This window comes from Trematomus bernacchii, unplaced genomic scaffold, assembly GCF_902827165.1.
Source record: "Trematomus bernacchii unplaced genomic scaffold, fTreBer1.1, whole genome shotgun sequence".
NCBI classification, from domain to species: Eukaryota; Metazoa; Chordata; class Actinopteri; order Perciformes; family Nototheniidae; genus Trematomus; species Trematomus bernacchii.
In genome coordinates, this window is record NW_022987582.1 from 1,888,633 (window position 1) to 1,916,367 (window position 27,735).

The 27,735-nt window shown below is 42.1% G+C and overlaps 4 protein-coding genes across 13 annotated transcripts; all 4 read left to right on the forward strand.

Moving 5' to 3' along the window:
- Nucleotides 1–269: 269 nt before the first annotated feature.
- Nucleotides 270–688, forward strand: lenep (lens epithelial protein). The gene has a single exon (XM_034127247.1). It carries the CDS (start codon nt 311–313, stop codon nt 533–535), a length of 225 nt encoding a protein of 74 aa, XP_033983138.1. The 5' UTR covers nt 270–310; the 3' UTR covers nt 536–688.
- An 843-nt stretch (nt 689–1,531) lies between these two features.
- Nucleotides 1,532–12,410, forward strand: pbxip1b (pre-B-cell leukemia homeobox interacting protein 1b). Of its 9 annotated transcripts, none has more exons than XM_034127465.1 (11): nt 1,532–1,623; nt 3,607–3,683; nt 4,438–4,513; nt 5,026–5,117; nt 5,809–6,220; nt 7,905–8,216; nt 8,360–8,383; nt 8,839–8,891; nt 9,160–9,273; nt 9,414–9,648; nt 9,771–12,410. In XM_034127465.1, exons 2-11 carry the CDS (start codon nt 3,633–3,635, stop codon nt 11,219–11,221), a joined length of 2,820 nt encoding a protein of 939 aa, XP_033983356.1. In that variant the 5' UTR covers nt 1,532–1,623; nt 3,607–3,632; the 3' UTR covers nt 11,222–12,410. The 9 variants fall into 9 exon arrangements, with proteins under 9 accessions (XP_033983356.1, XP_033983357.1, XP_033983362.1 ...); XM_034127466.1 differs by having other exon boundaries at nt 9,774–12,410; XM_034127471.1 differs by having other exon boundaries at nt 9,414–9,504.
- A 6,507-nt stretch (nt 12,411–18,917) lies between these two features.
- On the forward strand, nt 18,918–23,999 carry si:ch211-105c13.3 (uncharacterized protein LOC325758 homolog). Its single transcript, XM_034128183.1, has 3 exons — nt 18,918–19,093; nt 23,297–23,418; nt 23,535–23,999. Exons 2-3 carry the CDS (start codon nt 23,299–23,301, stop codon nt 23,688–23,690), a joined length of 276 nt encoding a protein of 91 aa, XP_033984074.1. The 5' UTR covers nt 18,918–19,093; nt 23,297–23,298; the 3' UTR covers nt 23,691–23,999.
- A 1,662-nt stretch (nt 24,000–25,661) lies between these two features.
- s100t (S100 calcium binding protein T) lies at nt 25,662–27,598 on the forward strand. 2 transcript variants are annotated; one of them, XM_034127827.1, is made up of 3 exons: nt 25,662–25,720; nt 26,676–26,838; nt 26,929–27,598. In XM_034127827.1, exons 2-3 carry the CDS (start codon nt 26,677–26,679, stop codon nt 27,088–27,090), a joined length of 324 nt encoding a protein of 107 aa, XP_033983718.1. In that variant the 5' UTR covers nt 25,662–25,720; nt 26,676; the 3' UTR covers nt 27,091–27,598. The 2 variants fall into 2 exon arrangements, with proteins under 2 accessions (XP_033983718.1, XP_033983717.1); XM_034127826.1 differs by lacking the exon at nt 25,662–25,720 and having other exon boundaries at nt 26,406–26,838.
- The last annotated feature ends 137 nt before the right edge of the window (nt 27,599–27,735 follow it).

Consider the following 27,735-nt stretch of genomic DNA (forward strand, 5'->3'; position numbering starts at 1 on the left):
CAGTAGGGGGCTGATTCAGGGATTATTAGAGCGCAGGGAGAGAGTGTGTGGGGTCCTATACAACAGAAGGGAATAGTGCAAAGCAAAGGTAAACAAGGCCTTCAATCAATCAGCGGATGTTTGAAAGCAGAGAACAGTCGCGAAAAAGCAGGATGTGAATGGAGGCAGCCTGCAGCTTGTATAGGAGGTTATAAGTAGAGGGGCTAACTGTGCCAGGAATACGAAGCAGACCTCAACTGTTGCACTGGCACAGTCTGATTCAACTTGTCAGACATCACCTCATATTTCTTCTCGTCGGCTGGCCTCTTTGATGCCTCTGCTTCGCTTTCTCTCCGGAGCCATGCATCCCCAGCGTCCTCTTCCTCAGGCCATGCCCTCCTCCTCTCTGGGACAGAATCTGCGGGACATGGCCATGGGTCTGGGAAGAGGCAAGAACTTATTGGGAGGAAACGTTGCCTACGGTTTTATCCAGTCGGTTAAGGAGTGCCTCTATTTCCTGCTCTGCTGCTGGTGCATCAAAGAGATCCTGGACTAAGAGACTGGATCAAGTGGTTGAACATTGATTTTCACTTTTTTCCGACGGCTCCTTGAGTGTTATTTCAACCAACTTCTATTTCATTGAGAATGGAGTGTTTGATCAGCAGTTCTGGCAAATCATTGGCAAGTATGAGTTTTTTCTCATATGACAACAAACTACTTGAGTCTAATTTGATTATATTGCAATTTATGTATGGTACTGTTAAAGTGAGGATCTCAATTTTAGAAAGCATCAATTTATATGGCGAATAGTTGTTCTTATCATAACATAGTTTGTGTTGAAACATTTGTATCTCTGTTTTCCAGTGGTTGTAGGATGCTCTTCTTGGGTTCCAGGAAACACACTTGCACTTTTTCAGAAGCTTCAAATGCTCACTGAGAGACTGGGTCAGAGTTTCCTGAGTTCAACCCTGCTGATCTGACTACTTGAGGAATGGCAGCCCTGGTGTTCACTGTACAACACAAACTGGCGTTCAATGAATAAAAATAACTGATGAATAGAAAAAAGATAACCGTTATGTCTGCATGTTTTTTCATTTTGTTTTGGTTAATATTTTAGTTTACTTGTACAGCTGAAGAATATATATATATATAGAAATATTGATTAGGTGTCCAACTTTAATGTGACTTAGACATAGTTTGCACAATAGTGTGTCTTTATTGAGCTCCAATTAATGAATTATGTATTGAACAAAAAACATGACACATTTTACAAGTTGTCTTGAAGGATATTGTAACCAATAACCTGAATCGACCCAAGCCTATGGACTACTGGCATCAAATGCCTTGGACTGATGGACTTCACGCATATAAGATGATGTATGTTTTACATACCCTCCGTCACCTGTGTGTGTCAATCAACCTGGAACATTTCCCAGTGAAGCACATTGACGCCGCATGCCATTGGTCGAGTTGGAGGAAGCGGGGCGGGTCCAGAGGCAAAGCTGTCTGCGATTGGATGAGAGGGGCAATCTTGCAAGTTCATGAGGCACTTTCTAAGTTCGCAGGTTGGATGGGAAGACTCAGAAGTGTCTGCTGCTGTATCTGTGACAGACTGTGGGAACTGAAGTAAAGCGACGAACCACGGTAAGAATAAACCTACATTTTGGCACATTAAGTGTTTATATTCCAAAGCAACAGCGTCTGTTTTTTGTTCTTCTATTGCGTCGACAACGTAGTTTTACTCACTTTTTCCTGGTAGCTCGGTTGACACTTAAAGTGGAAAGTTGTGTAATGTAATTTATTTGCTTTTTAAACTTAAGTGCTTAAGCCTGCTCACACTAGTCTTCAATGTGTTTTTTTCAGAAGTGATATTTTTGAGTTTATCTCGGTTATAAGTTTTTTTTTTTTCTTTGCTCACTGCCATATGACATTTCCTGTCACAGGCATCACGCCCCTTCTCTAAAGCGGTCTCAATAACTAAAAGATACATTATTATTCTATGATGCTGTGTGTGAACTGCTGTAAACATGCTGGCCATGGTGCTTTTACTGACAGCCTAACATTGTTTTCCTTATGGCCTGTCCTCTGGTTTATTCTTTTGACCTTTTTTGGTAATTTCCCCTGCTGAGACCAAGATGGTGAGGTTTGGCCTACAGCTGTTAACATTCATTTGGCTGTGTTTTGCTCAAGAACAAAAAAGGCTACATTTAAACTAATAGCAGATCACTGTTTGACATGGTATTAATAAATTGAGATCAGGCAGGCTGTCAAGTAGCCTATCTTTAAATATGACTGCTATGAAAATGTGATGTAACCCAGCCTCTTAGAAGCTTAACAGGTTTTATTTGTGAGTAAAAACAGAGTACAGGACAGAGAAAAGTACATTTTCCTCTGTTAAAAGCATTAGATTTGTGGTGCAGTTAAAATAATTATTGTAACTCTGTCCTTAGAATACATTTCTGTCTCTATGTTGTTCCTTATGGCCATTTTCTACATGCTCTGTCTCCACTCAATCTTATGGTAGCTATATTTAGCCAGTATCTATTTAAGCCATTCCACTATATGCCTCACAATGCTCCAAGGGCCCTAGGCTAGATTCAGTAGACTTCTCTTGGGAGACACTCGATTAGAAGACCTAAATTGCGGAGCTGGGATAGAATTTAATTTGGGGAGTGAAGTGTGTCATCATTACCCAGACAATGTTGTGTTAATGTAAGCGGTTAGCTTTCAGTGACAAAAGCCAGACTACCCATGATAAATATATATTTATGTTATGTTCTCCTCTGCTGTTTTGAGAGGAAAGGGCTTCATACAGCTGTAAAACCTGACATTTGTATGAACAGGAGGTGAAATTGAAATGTCAGTCGGTTTCCGCTTGAGTGATCTGGATCCTGGAAGGTGTTTTGTTAGTCAGCAACATAACTGTTGACAGAGATTCAGGAAAACAGCACTGTATGTTTATCTTACAGTACATTGTGAAGCCAAATTCCACATAGGAAAAGGTATATCCATTATACAGTGGAAATGTACCGGTTTGTAGACAGACCAGTAACTTTCAAATGGAAACTCTTATTCTGTATCTTAAGAATGGTGCCAGCCTTAGTTACCCCTGTCCCGTGCCAAAACATTTCCCAGCTAGTCAAAAGCTAGGGTGACCAAAAGGCCCTCAACACACACAAACTACTAATGAAGGACTCAATGGTTTCAGGGAACTGGACTTCCTGCACACTTAAACACATGTCCTCACACACACACACAGGGTAATATGTTACAGTAGCTCATTTATTGTCAGAATGGGTGGGGCTGAATAGCAAAGCTATATATTCAAATCCAGAGCATGGGTAAACAGAATATGTAAATATCTTTTAGCTGCAGTACTCACACTGTCACCATAATTGTGGGCTAGTGTCAATCTTCTGAGTAATGCACCTGCTCAATGGGGTTGTTGGCTGTCGCTACAGTAACAAGTGCATTTTTTAATTGCCGTTATAGAAAAATGTAGGATTAGCTTAGAATCACACAACCAGCTTGATGTATAGACACAACACACAAAGGAGTACACGTTTCATTTGTCTTATTCTCAGTGAACTTCTGTAATCTGTTTTGTTTGTTCCTCTTGTATTGCAGGAGACAGGCACAGCCTCTAGGGGGCCATGTCTGGCATCAGCAGTGCTAACAACAGCTGGACCATCCTCACTCCTGAGGTATCACCACTCTGTTAAGAGCTTAGGAAGTCACTGTGCATGACCTCATGGAAAAATCATTATTTTATTGAAAAAAGCTCCTTGTCCTAATTTCTTTTCTTTTGGGTCACCTTGATATTAAGTAGATATTGTAAGAAGACGTCAGGAGTGCAAACTGCCTTGAAAGAAAAACGTAACTTCTGAATGATTATTTGTTTATTAATGACTTACCCTGTGTTACATTGAGTTATCAAAGAAACACATGTTTGTCTTTCATGGTAAACGAAGAATCAAAAAGTGGAGATATTTTTCATGCATTGAAGTTAATGGCTCTGAGTTTAAAACCCAGGACAGTTTAGTCTCTCTAAAACAACTAGTGCATTTTAAATCGTACTAATTTAAATATATGCAGGTGGGCTACAGTACTTGTCCGTGTGAGTCCATAGCATTTTAAATGGCTAGGTATTTTCAAAAATGCATGTGTTTGAGAAGAAAAGAGCATTTAATACAACTGGATAAATGAGACTTGGATCATACTGCATGTTTTGTGAGAGTTTGTAAATTGAGTTTTTTTTTTTTTTTTTTTTTCAATTTTCTGTTTATATCGCAGCCCCCATTTACTTCATTTAATTGGGACTCTTCTATTTTTGGGATTTATTTATCATAAAAGGATGCTCAAAATGTTTTCTTTAAAAAAAGTGTGGGTGGAGTGTTTCTAGACGCGCGCGCTAACGCTAACAATGTTTGTTTCCTGTTTCCTGTTTGCTTATCCTAGGAGACTGTAGCTGAAACCCTGAGGCCTTTAGCAGAGGGGACGGAGCACCATGAAGAAAGCCTCACATCTGCTGCAGGTGATTCTCACAATACATTTCAGGATAGTGAGATTGTGTTTGACACAGGAAATATATCTCACACAAAAACCTTTTATAATATCTAGTCTATCACTTGCTTTGCCCATGGGTCTTCTTTGGTAATAAATGGAACAAAAACCTGAACAATTTCAAATAATAATGTACATTACCACAGTACATCATTTTTTGTTATCCACATACTCCCAAGTAAGAGTTGCTACATTTCAAATAGTCACATGGCTCAGTGGGATAGTGTGCTGAACTTAGTGCGCTGAACTTTGAATCAGGGGTAGTAAGTTTGAGTCCCACTGCAGTCAGCATGTCGTTGTGTCCCTGGGCAAGACACTTCACCCCAGATTGCTCCTGTGGGGATTGCCCACAGTACCGAATGTATGCAAGTCGCTTTGGATAAAAGCGTCTAACAAGTGACATGTAATGTAATGTCACATATTAATATGTTTAACGACTGCTCTTAAAGTCTTCCTTCCTGCCTTGTTTCTGTGTTTGTGAAGCAGGTCCTGGGGAGAGCCGGCCTGCAGAGGGTGCGGAGGGTGCAGAGGAGGCAGGGTCAGCGGAGGAGCTCCCTGAGGAGGGCCACCACCTGGTGAGCCTGCAGTACACATCATTATGTTTTTATTAATCAACTTAAAAACATCCGTACAAGTATGTGCACAAAATGCAGAAATGCACCACCATGTCACATTAACCTATTTCTTATATATGTTTCAATTCAAAGCAATATCTCAAAGTTTTGTAAACTACACTTATGGACTTCTCTGTCAGAGTTAGATAGACACTTCAAACTAATTTAATTTCTGTCCATGATGCTACGGCCAACAGCCGGCTAGCTTAGCTTAGAACAAAAACTGGAAACAGTTGGCTCAGTTTGAAGGTAGCAATATCCTCCTGGACCATTTTGGACTATTTATTGGCCAGTTAATTTCCTGAAGGTTGCTTAGCAACTGGTTCTAGCCCAAAAATTGTCCAGCACATATCCCATTGTAAGATTGTTATTTGTACCTATATTGATTCTTTTACACTTTTTTTCCTAGGTATTAAACTAAATATAAAGAACAAATAACAGTTTTAGGTAGTAATCGTGTTACTTTTCAACAGAGTCAGGTTACCCACCCACCCCCCCCTGTTTTCAGTCCATGAGCTAAACTAAGCCAACGTGCTTTATATTTACCATACTGCTCAACATGTCTTGTGCTATTGAATTAGTCACATAGCTTGAGTTCAAACCTCACAGTGTTCTACCTTAAGGAGTTGTAATGACCTGATTCTTGTCCCAGCTATCAGAAGACAAAGCAGCAGAGCTAAGTGAAGACACGGGAACAGAGCAGCAACCCCCCGTGCCCGCCGCCGTCACTGAAGCCCCCCCTCCCAGCTCTCTGGAAGTCTCCGACAGCCTTGTTCCTGGCAGTGATGAACTCAGCCAATCAGAGGGCCTCCCAGAGGGCCCGGCAGGGGCCAGCCCTGACCCGGACTCTTTTTCTGACTCCTACACCCACATAACCCCCTCCCCTGATGAGCCCCCAGCCTCCCTGCTGAGCACAGAGACTCTGGGAGGGGGGGAGTTAATAGAGGAAGTGGAGAGGCTCGTACAGGAAGAAGCGCTGCACTCGCTGAACGGGGAGGAGCTACAATATGAAGGGGAGGAGTCTGACCTCTTCCCAAGAACAGCTGACTTAGGGAAACAGGCAGGTATGATCAACACAACTTTAGTCATGTCATTATTAGAAAAAAGGGACAGTGATATTTGTCACCAGATTATTTTGGTGTGAGTTACTCAGGTGCTTGCCCCACGGGAACGCATACGGCAAAACGCATTGGATTAACACAATCGCAATCGCAAAAAAGCTTCCGGCCACACGCAATATGTTGGAGATATCTGTCTTATAACAGAACTAGATAGCACTAGGCTTGTAGTACTCGGAGCAGCAAATAAAACACATTTGACACGCTTAACATAAACAGGCTTGTGCTAACTCGTTGGATTATTTTTAGTTTGGTGGAAAGACAATAGATCCTACGTGAAACTGCTCACAACAAGGTCTGTTGATTATCTTGAGTAACCCTGTTATGTTATGAACTGAATATAGACAATGGTGTTCGGTTCTTCGTGAGTTTTTTGGGGGGGCTTTCAGGACCAAAGCAGAGTGCCATCTATTCCCATAATATTAAAGAGAAGGCAGACAGTTTTACTGGTATCTCCAACCCTCAGCATCTCACACCAAAACAATCTAGATGGATAAATAGCACTGCAGGTTAGAGGAACATGTATTTGTGATTGTTGGGTTAACTCTCTGTACTATATCCTCAGCCTCTTTATCCTATGTATGTTCTTCTATAAAGATGATCACCTGGTATGCCTGTATCCTTTCCTTTTATTTTTTGGACACTAAGCCGGATATACTATTTGTGTTTGAAGTGTACTTGGTGGACCAGCTGGTTTTGGAATTGTTCAGTATCTGGGCCAGGAGGTTGTCTGCAGAGGCGTTGGTTGGTACGAGGCAGCATGATGTGACAGAGGCTGCATGACACCTTGCAGAAGTTAATTGGCTTCAGAGGGACTGGGACCTCTAAAGTTTTTTGCAGTGTGGCGTTTTTGCTCTGCAGCTATTTTTCTCGCTACGGCATTACAAAAAATGAGCCTTCTTTTGCTCTGTTGTGCATTTCTGTTGTACTCTTTTTGTTTACCAACTAGAGCTCAGCGTCAGGGAGTTATTTACAGAGCCCTTTAATGGTCCCATTGCTCTTTTTACAACAAATTGTGATGGCAGTAGTTTGGAAAGTTTCTCTACCAGAAGTTCCAAAATGAACCATTTGAATTAGTTTCTGGGCCATTTATTCAACATTGAAGTCTTATTTATGCAAATTAAAGGAAAATAAGGAAAAGCAATGCAGTGAATTAACCAGCGTTCCATGCACAGCAGAGCCAATAAAGAAGCGGGTCTCATCTCCCAGCTGGAGTAAACTGCAGCTTCAGACTGTTTACAGCGCTATAGCTGCTGTGCTATCTAACATCAACTTTGTAATTGCAACAGTTTCGAAAAAAACAAACATGGCAGGAAATTAAATTGTCTCATAAACACATTCACATTACATTATCAGTTGTTTTAAACAATTGGGACTCGGGGTAACCATGATGGCTGCACAATTTATCTACATTTGATCTAAATAGCAATATACAATAGTGCAATGTTCAAACTGCAGTCAGTGCTATATTGTGTAAAGTTCTTTTACACAAACATCTTCTTTAAAAGTCTCACCATGATCATTTTACAATCCAAGACAATGTGGTTAATGTTTCAAAAAGTGTCATTCTCTCTAATCTCGCGATCATATTGCAATTACAGTTGAAATAATCGCATTTTTTTTTTTGCAGCTCAAGTACTCATAGAATATATTGAACCTCTGCAAGGTACAATAGCCTCTCATTCGCTCCCTCTCCACTACCCAGACTCCCCCGGGGATTCAGAGGTGGGTAAGGAGAGACCTGAGAAGACGGGTGAGGAGCCAGAGCCGGAGGTGAGGAGGAGGAGGTCTCTCTTGGCAGCTCTGGAGCGCATTGGACGGGCGGACGAAGAAGAAGAAGAGTTTCAGCTGCCACGGCGGGACGATGACAGTGGGTTCTCTGTGAACAAGTGCATCCTGGGTGCTCTCATTCTGCTGGGCCTTGGCACCATCTTTTTATCAGGTAGGATTCCCCTAATGAACATTTGCAAAGTTGATCATCTGTGTTGAACTTTGGATAAGTGAAGTTAGTCAGAGGAATATTTCCTAAGTTACTGCATTAGTAGACAAAGGGTGCTCTGAGACTGAGGTGTATTGTACCTGCAGGTGTCTTCATGGACCTGGATGAGGGTAGGTTATGTGTGAGTCAGTGCATGTTTGTGTCTGAATGTGCATGCAGAACGTTTTTTGTTTTACATCTAAATACCTTTTTTAAAGCAACGTTCAAGAGCACTGCATGCAGACGTGTGTGAGCAAAAGAGAGAATGATTTTCCTTGAGGCTTGTTTGCTGATATGTAATACAATCCTTATCCGGCATCACCAGACATTTAAACCAATGAGTATGAGTATGAACATCATATCGTTTGAAGTGCAATGCCCATTTTGTAGGTGTTTGTTCACTGTTCCTAGCATGATCACTGTAAAACGTTTTAGGAAAAAGTGTAAACAGACAAGTTGCACATTGTTGTTATTTTAATATTGTTTGGGAAGGTGGCATTTTCCATCATATGCACAGCTTTTGCTTGTTTTCTTTGACAGTGTGTTCATTCACATGCACATTAAGCTTTGCATAATTCGTTTGCAGAGAGTGACTATGGCACAATGGAGCTGAAAGATGCAAAAGTACCCGGAAAACAGGTCAGTCTGACGCCGTATATATTCAGTCTGTGTATTCTCTAACTGTTATTTATTATAAATACCATTTGTGTCCCTAGTTTACAGTACAATGGGTACTACCCTCATGCATTTTTAGTGTGACCACCCACACAACTCGCAACATTACTCCTACTTTGTACCAACTGTACAACTCTGCACTAATGTTCCCTCCCTTCTCCACTAGTCTGTCTGGCCATCTTGAATCTGAGATGTCTAAAATCGTTGTGCTGTGTGTGTCTTTTGTTGACAGGAGTGGCTTAATCTAGAGGTTCCTCCACTCCCAGTTGACGCTGACAGCACAGAGCTTCTAAATAGATTAGACGAAGGGAACCAGCAGATTTCTGTGCTACAAGCCCAACTTCAGGTGTGACTCCATTCTGTCTCTTACCTCATTTGCCCTCTTGAGTGTGTGTGTTTGCGGTATACATGAATGTGTGTCATGCCACTGAGTTTGTAATATTCTCACAGGACCCTCTTTTACCGTTCTTTTTTTCTCTCCAACAGGCACAGGGAGAAGAGCTAAAAGTAGCCAAGGGACACGCAGCAGAGGGAGTGAAGGAGCGGCTGCGCAGGGAGGAGGTGGAGGAGGAAAACAGTAGGTTGAAGAAAGAGATGGCATCTCTCCCTGTGCTTCAGAAAGAGAACGAGAGGATGAAGAGAGAGCTGGAGTCTGTCCCTGCCCTACAGAAAGAGCTAGAAACTCTGAGATCCACTGTGACTGAATTAAAACTCCCCCCAGGTACAAGGATGCTAGTGATCGGACAGCTAGGGAGAGTGCAGTATGGTTCTTCCCCTTTCCTCTTGTATGTTGATTTAATTGTCACATCTCATCTTTGTATTGACTTTTTGTTTTCCTTTCAGCAGCAGCTCCAGCTCCTGTGACGCTCACCACACCGCCCTCTAGTGTCCAACCAGAGGACAGCACACAGGAAGCAGCTGGACCCACAGACAAACAGCTCACAAAGCCTTGGGAGGACCAGAAGGAGACGAAGAAAGATGTGAAGAAGGATACACATGACATGGGAGAGAAGAAGGAGTGGAACGATGGGGGCAAAGCAGAAGGGAAGAATGAGCTCAAAGATGGGGGCAAAGCAGAAGGGAAGAAGGGAAAACATGAGCAAGGAAAGTTTGAAAAGGAGAAAGATAAGGAAGGTAAACTGAAGAAAGCCAGTGATGAGACAAAACAATGGAAGGAGAAAGACTTGAAGAAAGAAAAGTCTAGCAGAGGTGATGAAGGGAAACCATGGAAGGATAAGGCAGAGAAGAAAGAGTGGAAAGGAAAGAGTGAGGGGAAAGACTGGAACAAAGGAAAGCATGAGAAAGTGAAGGAGGGTAAACAGTGGAGCGGGAAGGAAGAGAAGAAGGATTGGAAGGTAGGAAAAGACCGTGGAGAGAAGAACAAGGGCAAGGAGGAATGGAAGAAGGGAGGGAGAGATGGCTCCAAGGAAAGTGGCAAAGGGAAATGGGAAAAAGAAGATCGGAAAGAGTGGGTGAAGAAGGAAAGTGACTGGAAAGGAAAGAACAGCAAAGATCACGGCAAAGGAAAGGGTGAAAAGAAAGAGTGGGAGGAGAGGAAACATCCAGAGAGGAAGGGGAAGGAGGAGAGGAAACAGTGGAAGGATGGTCAGGATGAGAAGGAGTGGAAGAGGAAAGATGAGAAGAAACAGTGGGAAAAGACGGAAGAGCCGTGGAAGAGAGGAGGGGAGAAAGACAGGAAACACAACGGAGATCGGAAAAAGGACGCATCAAGCTCCCAGAAACACAAATCTAACGGTCACAAAAACCACAAGGAAGAGCCTCTGTGGGCGGACAGGAAGCCCCCTCCCACTCACAGCAGACCCTCCCTGGATCAGCCCGAGTACTGGGAGCAGCAGAGAGACCGTCTCCAGCAGAACCCCAAAGCCACGCAGCAGTGCAGCTCAGTGGAGACCTGCGCCCAGGCGGAGGGGATGCTGCCCGTCCCCCTGCCCCAGTTCGAGGCCATCCTCCAAACCTACCTGTCCAGAGCAGAGGAGGCCGGGGTGGCTGCCTCCAAAACAGACGAGCTCAAAAAGCTAGCCGCCATGTTCTTCAAGGAGGGATTCTTCGTCCACGAGCAGACGAGCTTCACGGAGTTCGTGGAGGATTTGGAAGACATCTTGGAAGACATGGTGGAAGGAGATGAGGACGCAGAGGAAGAGGACAGTGACCTAGAGGACGAAATGGAGGAGTTCGGAAAAGAAGTCATAAAGAAGTTTGCAGCGCCCGTGGTGGCTGTAGAGAAAGAGGGGAGGGTCAAAGGGGAGGGGAGGAAGGAGAGAGGACGCGGCTGATGATGGGATGGATGGATCTGTCGAAAGTAGCTTGAGAGCAGTCATGACGGATGAGAGGGTATTCAAAGGGAACATTTGATATTGGACCACAAACGCTTACCAGTATACATTTATCATCCTGTCAGCGTTTTAACAGGACCTTATTTTACCCTTCTGTTGTCCGAGAAGTTCAACTTATTATTAAATTTCACTGTTTTGGGACGTTTTGTATTGCCTATGCACACACATACACTAGTCCCTGATAAGGCAGAAGGAGAGTGCATTTACTTCATGTTTTGGGATGGACTTGGATAGAAGACGAGAGGCTACAGAAACAAGTGTAATGCAAACATGACATAGCCTTCGCGTGCTCTTTCTTAAAAAAAAACTCACTTCTCTTTTTTATTTGTGGCTGCAGCTAATGTTGAATATCCGTTGGTGTGAAAGTTATTTCTACTCCTTCACTTATGGGAAATCAAATCTGTTAGATTAGCGTTGATACTCCTCCTCATTGACAGCTGCTGTTTAGTCTTATCACACAACACACCTCTGCACTGATGTCCTGTTCACTGAACTTACATGCCCTCTTTGTTTGTATTGCTTTAGCTTTGCACTTCATATTAGATTATATTCAAACCATCCGTTTTTAGAAAGGGTGGCATGAACTGCTGAAAACAGTTTAGTGAATATTGAATGTGAAAGTAGAGAAGTCTGTATTGATTTAGTTTTGAATGTTTGTACATATTGCATTAAATGTGTTTTAAGGACTATGCAGAATTACATAGTGAACTTATTTATAGAGTTTGGCATAATTTAGATACAAATATCTTTGGTTGGCACATAAGATATCAACATGTTGAGCTTCTTTTTGTTCAGGTACTGAGCTTATGTCGTGCACTAAGGTTTCTTAATTGTTTTATCTTGAATTTAGCTTTTCTTGATAAGGTTGGTTGTAGCACTGAGGTCGTGGGGCATAGTTTCCCAAAAACGCATTTAGTACTTGCTATCTGTTTACACGCTAACTTATTACATGTTGCTAAATCAAAGGTCTAAAGCCACATAGAGATCTTCGGAAGGTGTTTGCAGAACCACATGCTGTGGGCTTTGTGGCAGCATCGAGAACTTTGTATGTTAGGATGTTTTCTATTTGGCCCTGTTACTGTTGCAAGAGCAGAATAATAAATGTGGCGCATCGCTGGGATTTAAATAACTCTGTTTTGTCATTTTTTTTCTCACTCACTTTGTTGAAGGTTTACATGTGCTTTTAATTACACACATTGTTTTCAGCTCCTCGTCAGAATTAGATCCAAGTCCTTGAGATTCTGCACATTTGGAAAGAAGGTGAGACTTTGTTTTGTTGGTAATTCATAATAACTAAATTGTTGTTTGACCAGTTGTCCCACCTATTTCTTTTGAAATCCAGTGGGATCTGTGAAAAGCTGTTTGCTGACAGATCAATGAAACATGACTGATATATTATTGTTCCTTTGCAGATGAATCACCTCCTTTCTCCTTGGTTTGCCTTTCCCAGGCTGACGGTAACTTCTCCTCGGGGGAAACTTTTTTTGGCAGTTTCTTCCTTTTTATATTCCCTGTATCCAGATGGGTGGAGTGGTATGTACTGGCCCAGGGTAGCAGAGGAAAACAAGAATGAAAATCGAGACAGTAAGATTGAGTACGATGACTCCATGTCATTCAGTCACATATTGTCAGTCAAGCATGGTGCCTTTTTGAGACTATAAACTGGAAAAAGGCCTGGTTAAAATACTATACTTTTAAAAAAAAAAAAAAAATTTAAAGGGCCCATGTCATGGCCATTTCCACTGATCATAATTACATTGTTGAGGTATACTAAAATAGATTTATACTGTGCAATTTTCCAAACTCACATTGGTTTCGCATACAGCATCTCTGTCAAGCATGTGTATTCAGCAGTATTCACTTTCTCCACTAAACGACTCGTTGGAGCTCTTGCCCCCCCCTCCCTGTGAGCCTAGTGTGCTCCGATTGGTCAGCTCGGCCACTCGTTCTGATTAGTCAACCACCAGAGAGGCTGCGCCCATGTCAGTGCTTTTCCCGGCTGCTCTCAGCGTAACATCAGTCTTATCATGGCGTCGGTACAGCGGTATATTTTATATACATATATATTTTTAACTGTTGTTATAGAAGAGTGTGACGGCCCCAGGGCCTTTGTCTTACGGTGGAGCTGAAGAAGCTAATCAGCACGATCACGGACACCTCCGGACACTACGGCCCCAGTCTCTCTCCAAAGCGGCTGCAGGAAGACTAACTCTGCGATCCTCTCAACCACCTATCTTTGCATTTACCACAATAAATGTGCCGTGGTTTTGTAAACTCGTGTATGTCTCCTTGTCTTTCCGTTGTGGCCTACGAGCTACTCTCATAACAAAGAGTAAGTTATTTGTACCCGTTATAAACTACTACTGTTTGATGAGAAATCAAATCATGGTTTGCTATATATGAATTCAGGGAAGAAAGGATAGGCCTACTAAGTATTTCCATTAAACTTTATTTTTAGAAATGTACAAAATGAACATAAATATACATATATACACGGTATATCATCCATTCCTCCTCCTCTTGCCTGCGCACAGCCGGTGCGGTGCGGTGCCTTTTAGCACGAGGCCTCAGTAGTAGTAGAATCCCTTCCCCGTCATGGATTGTCCGCCAGGATCTGGCTGGACGAAATCAAATGCAAATCACAAAATATTAGAGAAACTTAGTTGTTTTAGATTCGTTAGTAGTAGTTGTGTAATGAACAGCTTGCCTGCTAATATGCTAACCTAGCTTTGTTTACCTTGGTAGCTAACACGATATGAACGTTAGCTTGGAGGAAAGGCAACTATAATGCAGTGTAATAAAACTACTATGAACAAAAGCTAGTGGTTCATATTAGGCTAGCAATAACGTGTTTATAATTGCAATCGTATACGGGTATTCTGCTACCATACAATGTAACTTGCATGAATACATTGTTTTGCGCTAGCATACAGCTAGCCTCGTTAGCTACATGCAGTATATGTACGGTCACAATGTACGGTAAACCGGAGTATACTGTATGAGTATTCCGTGTGTGTGACTGCAGACATTCTCCTGCCATGACAAACATGTAAGGCCATCTGCTGACATTGTAGTTGATATATTTAAACGCTAGCAACGTAGCATCACAAAAATGTTTTTCTGACCAAAACTAGCTCAAGCTCCGTGTGTTAGATCGCTACGCCAGCTATAATGTAATTACGTTTCGCGACTGACCGGCAAATCACCCGCAGTATACTGTCAATAGGTATTTTGTGTGTGAATGCAGACATTCTCCTGCTATGAGATACATGTATGCAAGGCCATCTGCTGATATTAGAGTTGATATATGGAAACTCTAGCAACTTAGTTAGCACAGTTAGCACTGTGTCAATGGCTTAGCAGTCCAACACAGTTTACACATTTAAACAGTCTTGTTTGATAAATACACAAATAACAATGCAAACTTACAGGTTGTATACCCAGATCTTCCCCTGCTCCAAACGGTCCAAACAAGCTGTGCATATCCGGCCTCAAACTGGGCAATGTTTTTGGAAGCTTTCGTCTGTGAAATGCCGGTTCTTCGAACCTCTGGAGGAGGAACACGCCGCTGCTGGTGTGGCCATAGCTCTTCGGGATTGGTCCATTTCGTTCCGGGTACCGCATGACATCAGGCGGTACCCGGAACTAAATGGAAGACTCAAATGGGCAGTGACGTATCTCCAACGAGGCGTTTTGGGGAGGTATTTTCTGTGTTAGAGTTTTACTCGCTACAGGGTGTACTTTGAGGGTTTTGACTCTGCACACCGTTTACATGCATAAAAACCTTCATAACACACAAGGGGACGGGTAATAACCGGAAAAGCATGACATGGGAGCTTTAAACAATATATTTATTGATTTTTTCTATTTTCACAACACAATAATACTATACTCTTTAATAAATACTATTGATATGTTGTAGATACATAACTAATATACCAGGGAATTAGCAGTGGTTCTCTGCATGTGGAGTACTGATGTAACAATGTGAGCAGCTGTTCCTCATAACGTCTTCAAACTGCTTTACTGTAGCTTCAGCGGTTATGTCACACACTCACAAAAACACTCAATTAAACTGCTGTCTTTTCAACTAAATGCTAACTCCCATGCAGATTTACATTCCCTAATGCTCACCTCTCTGTAACGGATAACCAAGTAAAAAAGCCTGTGAAAAGAGACACGTAAATAAACCCTTAAGTGCTGCTACTGTGTATATATGTATAACTTTAAGGTCATCTGAGCTTCCCACACTTTTTTATTTACATGAAACGTAAAGCAGAAAACAAATGCATCTCCTCTGAGGACCTACTGCTGGAGCAGTGAGTTTGGCAAGCTTTAAGGAATTCAAAAAGTTTGGATTTATTTTTGAAATATTGACCAACAAGTCCTTAGATACAAATATAGAAATCATTAGACAAGTGCCTGTGGAAAACCCTGATGCTTTTATAGGACTACAGTATGTGATTTCTTCGTCCTCTCTGGAAGTCATTTACTATGAGAGCAGCTGCACTCCTCAAAGAGGGCCGAGGGAATGGAAGAGAAGAACGGAGGACTGCTGTTTCAGGTGTAAGAGGATGGGTGTGTGTGCTTGCGAGTGTGTGTCTTGCAACAGGAAAACAAGGTGTGGGGAAATGTGGATGACAAAGCCAGTGTACTTGTCAGCACTAACTGCCTCCCTAATATGCCAATTGTGCACATCCTGTCAGAGCTTTGGCTAAAATGATCCCATTCCTCTGAAGTGAAACCCAAGTGCCCAATTCTCAAAGGTTTTTGCAACACAGTGTAATTATTTCTGATGTACTGCTTTCTTTTGGGCTATCTGCAGCTTCTTTCCCAGAGTTTCACACCCTTACAAAGCTTAGGAAAGATGTGAGACTATGTTCTGCACATTGGCCTAAAGTGAGTAAACATTAAACTATGTGTGGTATGCTAAACGCGTCCTTACTCTGATTGTTAGTCCTTCCTGAAGGAGGTGATTCATACAGCAACACATATCTTGCTCTAGACTAGATATACGCTGGGGTTGAATCTGAAAATTCAATTCATGGAAAAAGGTCAGCAGTGTTTTGGAAACATGGTTTACATTTTAGTAGTTGTCTAGAAAAGACCCTTGTGTCCTCACAACTGACCCACACAAATACCTGAGTTTATGAGCTTCTCATTTGTGTTTCCAGTTTCTGATCCATCCCAATTTAGGCTTAATCCACATCATAAATGAACTGTATTATAGAATAGATTTTTACAATAATCAACCATATTTCCTTTCCTTAAATAAAGGCCCGAAGATCAGACCGGACCTTCTCTTGGCTTGTGATGGAATCCCACATCAAGGCGTATCGGTGTTCCTCTGACACTGTGAGCAGAGATGAAACTGGTAAGATCTGAGCTATTCCTAACTTTACCAAGCTAAGGCTTTCTGTTTAACAACGACGCTGCAGAGATGCACCAGTGGAGTGTAATTTTGTCTGTACAAATGTGCATTATACAAGCCTGAAAATGACACTTTTCTATTCTTCTTGAGTAACATTTGCCAAAAGCTGAAGTGTTTTAGGGAATCAATCCATCTTTTTAAGAGTATGAGGATGTATTAGGGGTTGGATATCCAAAGAAGGAACACATAGGTTTGTGGCTGAGAGTCAGAAAGAGCATGTTGCTGGCCTTATCTGTAGAATCTACAGATAAGGCCAGCAACATGCTACCAGCAACATACTCTAAAGAAAAGAGCTTTTAAAGTTAAATCAAAAAGATGTTCTAAGTTTGCTCTGACTCTCTTTGTTTGCCATGTCAAACATAACTCCCCACAAGGGCTGAATCGTATTGAAATGGTTATCATCTGGATACCACATTGGCCCTTTTTGCTGTGACCATATAATTAACTGTTAGTCATACTTGTGTTCAAAAGGCCATTTTTGTTCTTCTACATAAAAATACATGTGGTCTCACTCTACTTCTGAGTGGAACAACAGTTCTTCAAATGAATATTTAGCTATTTTCACTCCTTCCTGGTATCTAGAGTAGTTATATCATGTAACAGGATATTAGAACATGTTATGTTTCACTGCACACTAACAATGAGTATTTTATGGAAGAAAGAGTTGGCAACCTTCGGAGAATTCAGTTTCTCTCTAGCCTTGTGTACTTGTGGTTGTGTTGTTGTGTTTAACCAGAGCACAATTGCATAAAGTAGCAGCTTCTGAGGCCAAACACAAACTACTGGGCAGCCCTTTGTGGAAAATTCCATGTGCTCCCATCGCATGGAGTGGTGAAATATTCCCTTTGGTCACTAGATGGTGACAGAGCTTCAGATCCTAGTGCCAAACCACTTCTGCTGACGAAGCATGAATTATTTAACTGCTGTATGTGCCAGTGGTGTCAGCTTGCCTCTGTCTCATCGCCCCACACACACACAACCAATAATATCTCAGTCCACTCTAGTTCTAACTACTTGTATTTGATGTGGTGTCTTCCTGTTTTCCTGCAGAATGCTGCTGACCCCAGTGCCTCTGACCAGCTCATGAGTTCATTGGACAAGAACAATGATGGAGAGCTCAACTTCAAGGAGTCCTGGCAGCTGATTGGGCATCTCCCAAACAAGCATGGGAGGGGTTCAGCCAATAGAGTGTCCTCAGATACTCTGTTACAGTTTCAGGCATGTAACTCCCTTGTCTGTGTGCCATACAGTTAGAAAAAAAAAGGGATAAAAAGCCAAATTGAAAACACCCTAAAGCAGAGTAGTCTGTGTTTATTTCTCGTGGTTCTCTCACCAGCAACTGTCATCTGACACACAAGTCACTAATGAACAATTTGCAACATTAGCAATACTAAAAACCAGTCCTAGCTGTTTCTCAGACATACACACACTCACAGCTGCTTGTGCTTACAGGTCTATAAGGGAGTTGCAGAATGGGGATGTCTGAAAAAGTGTGTGTGTGTCTTGTGATCTTCATCTCCCTCTCGAACACAGAGTTGTTGTGCTGGCAGGCAAGATTTTGTGTTTTAAGGCAAGGCAAGGCAAGTTTATTTATATAGCACCTTTCAACACAACGCAATTCAAAGTGCTTTACAAAAATGGAAGACATTAAGAAAATGGCATTTAAAATCAGTCATTAAAAAGAAAAGATAATAAAATAAACATTAAAAGAAAAAATACATGGATAAAAGTTACAGTGCAGTTTAAGATATGAATAGTTCAATTAAAAGCAGCGGCAAAAAGAAAAGTCTTCAGCCTGGATTTTAAGCATTTTAAGCTGAAAATAAAGTGTAAACAAAATGTTCCTTGCTGCTCAGACCTTGATTTTTTACAGTGTGTTTGAAAGTTTCCTTTCTATTGAACAGTATATTTTCCTTCGTTGCACCACTGGGTACAGTTTCAGGGTGTGGCATGAGTACATCTCTCTGTTGGGAAAGCTTGGAACACACGCGCACTTAGCCATGAGTGCGCGCTTGTCACTACACGTTGAGCGAAAGTGTGCCAAAAAAGTTCAAATGTAAAAACAGCCATATAAAAAAACAAAAAAGATGAACCAATCCACATTACAAAGCCTTGTTCTGTTTTCTCAAATAACGGAAATGTTTGTTACAAAAAGTTGGTGCAAAACGTCTGTGTTGCTTAAGCTGCGCCTCTTTTCACATTCCTTCTTTCCCAAGCACACGCCCTATGACAACGAAAAAAACGTTGGCAGGAGTGAACAGTTAAATCACGGAGAAGATATGTGTTAATCTAGCGCAGTCTGAAGAGGAGGATCTGTGAGAAACAAGGAGCGCAGTAACCGACACAGTTTCTTTCTTGCCTTTTGTTGTTCTATCCTAACGGTGAGTCTGATCACTACTTTTCTGTCGTGTCTATGTAATTAATTGTGCTGTTTAATAAGTTAAGTTTATTTCTTCTGCTGTGTCATACATGTTGCATATAATTAGCGGGCGTCTCTATTGTCATACCCAGCGTGATGGGCACAGGGATCGGGTTCTCCTTGGTAATTTAACCCCCATCCCTTTACACTTCCACAGACACCGGAGTCTCGACTCACGTTTACTTATTCATTTGCGGTGTGTCAGTTCTTCCTCTGGCCTCTCTACAAATTGTCAGGTCAGGATTATTTAGGGACAAATGTAAACTCGGGCAAGCCCCTGACATCTCCGTTACGCACGGTGCGCTGACTAGTTTTAGCATATGCGCCAAGGCCATTTTCGCCCCGTTAAACAGCCATACTGATCACTGTACCGACGGTCAGATTTGGGCTCTTAGTCTGAATTATTAACGATATGATATGTAGCAAGACTCGAGTAGCTTTGACCTGGTGTGACACGCAGGAGAAATGCCGACCTGGGCGACGACAGATAACATGGAGGAAATGAGTCAATCACACCCAGCCCAAACAAAACGAGCAGGGTGGAGCTGATCGCTGGGACTTATAATGCTCAGGAGCTCATGAACTATCAAGTAGCAGAATAATGGCCTGGGTGCTTTGTGTGCAGCCTGGTAAAAGCCGAGAAATGAAGGATGGACAGACAGTTTGTGGCGTCCGGCTTCAGGGGGGGGGGGGGGGGAGGTCATGGCCATGGCCATGGCCTGGGCTGGGTGGCCGTATACCTGACATGCCTGTAAACTGGTTTGGACTTGTTGAGCCTTAAAGCTAGTGAGTGATCTCACCAACGTATGTAAGTCCACAATGCTGTATTTGTTCTCTCAGGGAGGTGCACACACACTTAAAACATACTGTAATTGTTAGGAGCTTCATTTTCATATAGGTAAAATGACATAATACATAGTACAAATAAGTCTAAGACACATTTAAACACAGTAAAATCTATTATAAGACATGTATATGATTTTTTTTTGATTTTTTTTTTACCTGAATCTGCATGCTTGACCTGGGAGACCAGTTTAAGAATGCAGCCTAAAAAGTGGTACAAAACATGACCAATGAGAGAAAAGGATATAACAGAAAAACACATGCTAAAATAAGCAATAGAGACGACATGTAATGCTCTTAAACTCTGCCAAAATATACTTTTAACATATTAACATTGAACTTTAACTTGACCAATTTTAAAACTGGATAATGCAGTTTACAATCGTCAGACCATAATTTAAAGGGATAGCAATATATGTCTGAAGTATTGTAAGAAACAGGGTAGAAAAAAACATATTTATTTATTCAGATGCTTTTTATATTTATTTAATAAACTTTAGGCTTTGAAAAATATCAAAAGTAGCAGAAAAAATATCACTCTATCGTAGTTTTATGCAACTGACAGTGGTTCATATAGACATACAAAATATAATATTTCAAGCCCAAAAACATGTGAATCAGTGAACTAATGTTTGTGGTGCAACATTCCAGTGAAATGCCAAAAATGAGTAAAGCCAACAAACTATGCTCTGGGCCTCACACGAACATTTATTACACCATAGTCAAGATAATCCCTGCATGCTGAGGCTGCAGGATAACCTCCTCTGTTCTCAGCACACACTCCCTGTCAGGCCACCTCCTGCTTATCCGACAAACCCTACGACAGGCACCTTGTGTAATTCTGTGGTCTGACTGAAGACGACTTGGTTTCGTGCTTATCTCATTACACATTTGGAAAATACACTAATGGAGGGTGGCCTGTCAGGCATTTTGGTAAAGAATACACACACACACACACACACACACACACACCGGTCTGCAGGCTCCATGCTGCTATTTGTCTCGGGTGTTGGGACAATTATAGTAACCTATAGTGTGTGTGTGTGTGTGTGTGTGTGTGTGTGTGTGTGTGTGTGTGTGTGTGTGTGTGTGTGTGTGTGTGTGTGTGTGTGTGTGTGTGTGTGTGTGTGTGTGTGTGTGTGTGTGTGTGTGTGTGTGTGTGTGTGTGTGTGTGTGTGTGTGTGTGTGTGTGTGTGTGTGTTCTGGCATGTTAGGGAGTCATGAAACAGAATCCAGGGTGTGTGCCTGCTCTCACTCACCCAGTAATTAGGTTAATGCAACAGAAGTCCTAATTGGTGTTGTCCCTCTCTAGTGTGTGTGTGTGTGAAGGCCAGGGTGGGTGCACAGTCTGTGACGACTGTGTCAGATAGGAGCTTCAGCAGCAGCTTCTACAGTTACTCCGACAACATCGCCACAGCCCCCCCCCCCCCCTCCCCCCCCCTCATCATTACCCATCCTGTGGCCGCCGCTGCCTCCAGGTAGTTTCCGATACTCAGTGGAAACCCTGCAGGAAGGCCTCGCTCCCCACTGCTGCGATACTTATCAACTCTACTCAAGTATCTGCAGCATTCATTCAGGCCCTCTTTATATTCTGTGAGCAGTTGCCTTAGAAATGTTGTTTGTTGAGACAACAGAAAGATAAATGGGAACAGAAAAGACAAAGTGAAAGTGAGATATTATTGTCACACCGCAGCTGTGATTCCTACTTCAGTAATACGTACCTGCTGTAAACAAAACAAACAAAAATATATCGAAAAAATGTCCATAATACTCTGTTTTTGCAGTTAGTACACAATTCATTTTATCATTTTTCCATTTCAGAACTAAATGTATTTGTATCTGTTCAATGCTTTACGTTCTTTATGTAGCTCTCTCATCACCACCACAAATGTATATATATATACTTTTGTTGCAGCTGTGAGTAGTTCCTCTATTTTCTTCTTGCACTGCATCGTGGGACAGCAGACCTTTTTCACCGCAGACATCTTAACTTGTCATAGTAGCAAAAGTACAGGTGTTGCCAATGACATTACGGATGGTTCTGTTCTATTCAGGTGTCCCAGTGAGCCGTGACGTTGTAACAGAGAGCCGCCGTGCACAATACTAGGAGCTTGAAACCAAAGTGGCTAAATGGAACAGGGCCATCATTAGTTTTATTATTTACACCTGTGCTTTTCCTACTGTGACATGTCAACACGTGTTCTGTGGAAAGGCCTAAAGTTAATCAACAAGCTCATTCAGGAAACAAGTTAATCCGTGGTTTCAGTATGCAAATTCACTTGTGTCACTTTGTGTTCCACTGTTTTGATACAAGATTTAAAATCCTATGAAAGCATACATGTGTTTCCATTGTCTATGTCAAAGGTCAAACTAGGAATATGCAGTGAGTGGAAATAACCAATCTTAAAACAGTTTGTCTCATGTTCAGATGATGGTTTAGCTTCAAATGACTCGGAGACCCTCTCAATAACAGCAGCATTAGATGTTTCAGGCTAGTTTAATCTTTTGGTACTGTGTTATGTTCATATTTGAGCACAGTAAGCAGTGTATTCGTACAGTTTTAAGGGCGGTGTGCAGCAGCAGCAGACGGGCAGCAGGCAGTAATCTGAAGCTGTGGCCTCACGCTGGCTTCTGGGGATCAGATGTCCACCGTCAGAGATCACAGCTCCCATTGTGTTTACCTCAGAGACTCCCCTCCTCTTCAACCTTCCATCACCCCTTCTCTCTCGCTCTGTTTACCTCAAGATCCTCCAGGGTCTGCAACCCCCCTTGTCCCTATTTTTCTATGCTGACATCACTTGTGTGTCTCACCTTTCTCCCATGTTTATGCTCTGATAAAGACATTAGAAGTAGAAGAATTACACTTCAGTGTCTCAACCTGATGTAAGGCATTTCAGCCAGGTTTGCTTTGCTGATTACAACTGTTTTTTTGCAGAACTATAAGTTGTTTTTTAACTGAAATCATTACATTTTATTTCAGTATTTTTCTAATCATATCACACATGCAACATGAAGTGGAATGCTGTAAAATGACTTGATCTTAGTACTTTGTAATATATAACAGAGTTAATTAGGAGTCTCTTATCTTGATCTGTGCACAAGGATTCCAAGGTCATGCTGTGCTCTCTTCCCTGACTTAATAACTAACAATAAGCCTTTTATCCTCCTTAGACCCCCATGTAAATATGTTTTCATATTAATAAAATACCTAGGAACTGTAGCCAATGGCATGATGTCGGAGTGTCTAAGATATGGCAGTATCTCTCTTTGCCACTTCCCTTACTCAATTCTTCACTGTGTGTCCTTGTCTCTCTCTCTTTAGATATGGAGTCAGCCATAAAGACTGTGGTCACCACGTTTCTAAAATCTACCAAGGGGAAGGAGGACCTAAACGGAGGCGGCTTCCAGAACCTGGTAAAGAAGCAGCTTGGTGGCCTAATGCAGGTAAGGAACTAAAGAAGGTTTAGCCTTTTCGACAACACTCTTTGCTGTACAGATTATTCATCAGAATATATGATTGTTTTTCAAAGATCTTATTCTGTCTTTCATTTTGTGTGCAGGATACCAACTGCTCCTCTGCCGTTAAGGAGATGCAGTCCGGATTGGATGCGAACAATGATGGAAAGGTCAGCTTCCAGGAATACCTCACTCTGATTGGCTACCTGGCCTCCTCCCTCAGTGCGAGCAAGACTGGAGCCACTGCAGATGCATCATAGATGTTAAACCACAGTGTTTGTGGGAGTAGCATTTATTTTTGGGGATTTTTAAGTATATTTTTTAGATTTCTAAATGCTAAACATCAGATATACATTTTTTCAAAACAGTCCATACTTTTTATTCAGTTAATCAACCAGTTGTGTAATGCTCTTAATGTCCAGATCAGCCTTTTTTCATTCACACCATATTGATCTCCACTGTCAAGGACACATTGAAGGACTCTAAGATGGGAGTGTCTTTTTTATACCAATTATATACCAGATACTCACTGTGTTTTCAGAATAAAAGCTTTATACGATGAAACTATATTATCTGTCTCAGAGTCTTTCTTAAGTTGCATTTTCATTTAATCGTTTAAAGTGGACCTATCATGCTATATTTGAATAATATATTGTAGGGCCATACCTATATAAGGTATATTTATACGTTTTCTTTTTCAAAATACCAAACAGATCATGCATTTTAACCATGCCTCATTTCGCTCTATTTTGCTGTCCTCCACCCTGTCTTTGCATGCGCTGCATCTGACCACGCCCCCCCTGCAAAGGAGGGGGTCGAGTTACGAGCGTCGTGTTACCATGCTGTTACCATGCCACGGTAACCTCTCATTCCCCTGATAGGTCAGCTCCGCCGTCCTGACGTCAGAGGAATGTTCAAATCTGGATCAGTCTGTATCAGATCCGTTGCAGCCCCGTTTTTAGAGATTTGGGTATGGAGGAAAAGAGAGAGGGTTGTGTTTTCTGACACTTGGTGAGTTCCCTGACACACCGGGGACACATATTCATGTATAAAAGACGTGCATTTTGCATGATAGGTCCCCTTTAAGTGATGACGGTACCCATTGACTTCCAATATAAAATACTGCTGGGAAACCCAACAGAATAAGCTATGTGTCTCGTGGTTTCCCTGATATGGTTTGACATTGTCCCGCAGGCCCCGCTGTAATGATACCTGCTCCTTCCATAGCTACCAGCAACGCTTGCTAAATATAGCTGTGACATACCTGACTAGTCAAACTCAGCAGCCTTTAGATGCATCAACTATTGCAACCAGATCCTGGAACACAGTATTCGCTTCCTATTGTTCACCATCCTCCACTCTGCAACACTATACATACACACATATGGCGCATACAGACATGCATACAAACTGTGCCGCCACCATTCACTGACACAATATACTGCTGCGACGGCACACTAACACGAAGATGCACTTACCCCCAAGGCTGATCAAACATACATTTCATGACATCCTGCAGTGGTCGTGCATTAATGTTGATGTTGTTTGCTTTAGAGAATATGAGCTTCAAGAACATTCATTCAACTGTACACATGATCACATGTTTTCTTATGTCATTTATTTACTTTTCATGCAAAGCCCTTTGGCTCTCTCTGTATCCATTGTACTGCTTGCATGTTTTAGAGGTTTAGGTGTGTCTGTGTTTTGTTTTTTTTAAATGTGTGTGTGTTTTCATGTGTGAGTGTGCCTGCATGTGTGCGCGTGTGTGTATTAGCATGTTCTTTTCCTTTGTGTGTGTTTTGCGGTCTTTGTATGGGGATTTCTCTGCATGGCTGCCAGGTGTGATGGCTCCATTCATCTGTGCTACAATAATCCTTTGGATACTGTATCAGTCACAAACTCAATTTACACTTCTATCTTACCATACAATAAAGAGTCTAGATGTGAATTACACAATTGTGTTTTTATTATGGGTACTTCAATTTAGCTAATGGTGTAGTCATAGTACCATTTATTTTCTTTCTCGAGGGGGGCAGGTGGATCTTTCCTGTGTCAGTTTAGGGGATAGCAGGTGTCTTATGCGTAAACAGAGAAGGAGGAGAGAAGAAGGAGGGGAGGGGGAAGGGGGGGCGACAGGTGCAAGGAGGGAGAGGGAGAGAGGAGGAAGGGATAGGTGGGATGGGTGGAGTGAGTGATGTATTTAAGACGTTGTCCTGCTCATCCTCCTCATCACTCGCTCTTGCCTTCTCTCTGCACCTGACCTGCAGGCCATCACTCGCCCTCCATTCAGGTAAGAATTTATGTAACTGTCTCTGTTTCGTTATTTCTTACGATTTTTACTCTTAAAGTCGATTTTTGAGGGTGCATCCAATACACGATGCTATCTGTAGGTGAACTGCTTGTTGGATGTACTTCAAATCATCAACAAAGATGCTTTCTGTGTTTTTAGGATAAGATATGAATCCTTTGTGTATCTTGAACAGAGCTTACCAAAACTGATACGTTTTTGTTATTCTGTTGATCCGTGACACTTTGGAACATTGTGTCCACATTGAGAAACTGATGTAGGATGTGAGTGACAGTTAGGAAAACTATTTTACAGTTGAGAGGTGAGGAAGGTTCAGGAAAGGCAAAGACTTACACCTGTCTTTGTTTTCTTTCTGTCGTCCGGTGGAGCTAAAGTAAAATCCGGATCAGGTTCCCTCTGCGTGTCCTGGTTACATCTCCTCCACTGGTTGGGCTGTTTCGCCAGCTTAGAGTTTCACTCTTATCAGCTGGCTCACATGTCCGACTGCTGTCTATGTTCTGACTCCCAGAGATCCTCTGGCAGGGGCAAAGCAACAAACAGATTGAGGATCAGTTTAATCTCTAGCAGAATCTTATCAGGACAACTGTCAGGGAGGAAACACTTTTGATGAGGAAACGGAACGAATTGCCTCCAAGGCTGTGCAGGGTTTCAGACTCTCCACCTCTGCTTTATCCAGATAGATTGAACTCATAATGGATCTGTTTTCTAGCAGTAAACGTATTGTAGCTTATGATTCTTTGTGTCCTTCTCCATGAATCTATCAGTCTAGCAGTGTGTCTTAGAAGGGATAAAGAGACAAAGAGAGACAGAGAGCAACCAAAAAAGCATTTTAATTGATTCCAGCACGCTTTTCCTCCATGCTACAAATAGTTTATTATGGGAGGACTTTGCTTGCTCTCGCCTTCTCTAACCCTCCTTCTTTTCTGTCCTTCTCCAGAATGTCTTTGCCCAACTCAGAGAACACCTCCACCCTGGAGAACGCCATGCAGCTCTTGATCCAGACCTTCCATAAGTACTCTGGAAACGAGGGGGACAAATACACACTGAGCAGGGCTGAGCTCAAAGAGATGCTCACCACAGAGCTCGGCAACTACCTCGGGGTAAGAGAGGAGATAGTGAGGAAAACTAGATGCAAAGTTACTCGTGTGTTAAATAGATTCAGCCCCTCATTTCTGTTTTCTCTCCTGCAGAACGCCCAGGATAAGGAGGCAGTGGATAGGGTAATGGGAGACCTGGATTCCAACAATGACGGAGAGGTAGATTTCACTGAGTTCATCATCCTGGTCGGAGCTCTTACCGTGGCCTGTAACGACTTCTTCCTGGAGTTCAACGACAAGCCCACGAAGAAGTGAACACGCCCTCTGCACAAGGACGTCCACTCTGCAAAACCCCAAAAAAGCTCCAGGGAGGAAACAGTTCGGACAGGAGAAAAGGACATCCTGTCATGGACTTCACATTCTCACTCTCACACATTAAATGATAGTCACTAGAGCAGTACATGTTGGGTGTGTGTGTATTTGTCTGCAATGTCCAATCAATCCATTCCTAACAGTATTTATTGCAATGTGAACATCTGGAGAGTTTAAGTCCATTTCAGCACCTGTCATTGTTCAATTCTTTTTTTCTGTTCATGTATTTTGTAACACATTCAAAGCAAAGACAAACCTCCCTGGAAAGAATAAATGTGACTCAAACATAACGCTGTGAGTTGTACTTATTATTACAGTAGAGAGGATGAGTGTGAACACATGATGGACACCAGGGGGCAGCAAGTGGCCCTCAATTGAGTCTGATAGAGGGTTACTGCATTGGGGTGGATAGATATGGAGATACATCTATGAATCATGGGCAAAGACATATATAGTAATAATGAAATAGATAGTATAGGAGGTTGTTTAAGCTCTGATAAGGTGTGATATTCATCAGGTAATTTGGTGTTTAGATGCAGGGACAGATTCCTGTTTTTACAGCAGAATAATGAAAAACGTAAAGTGATC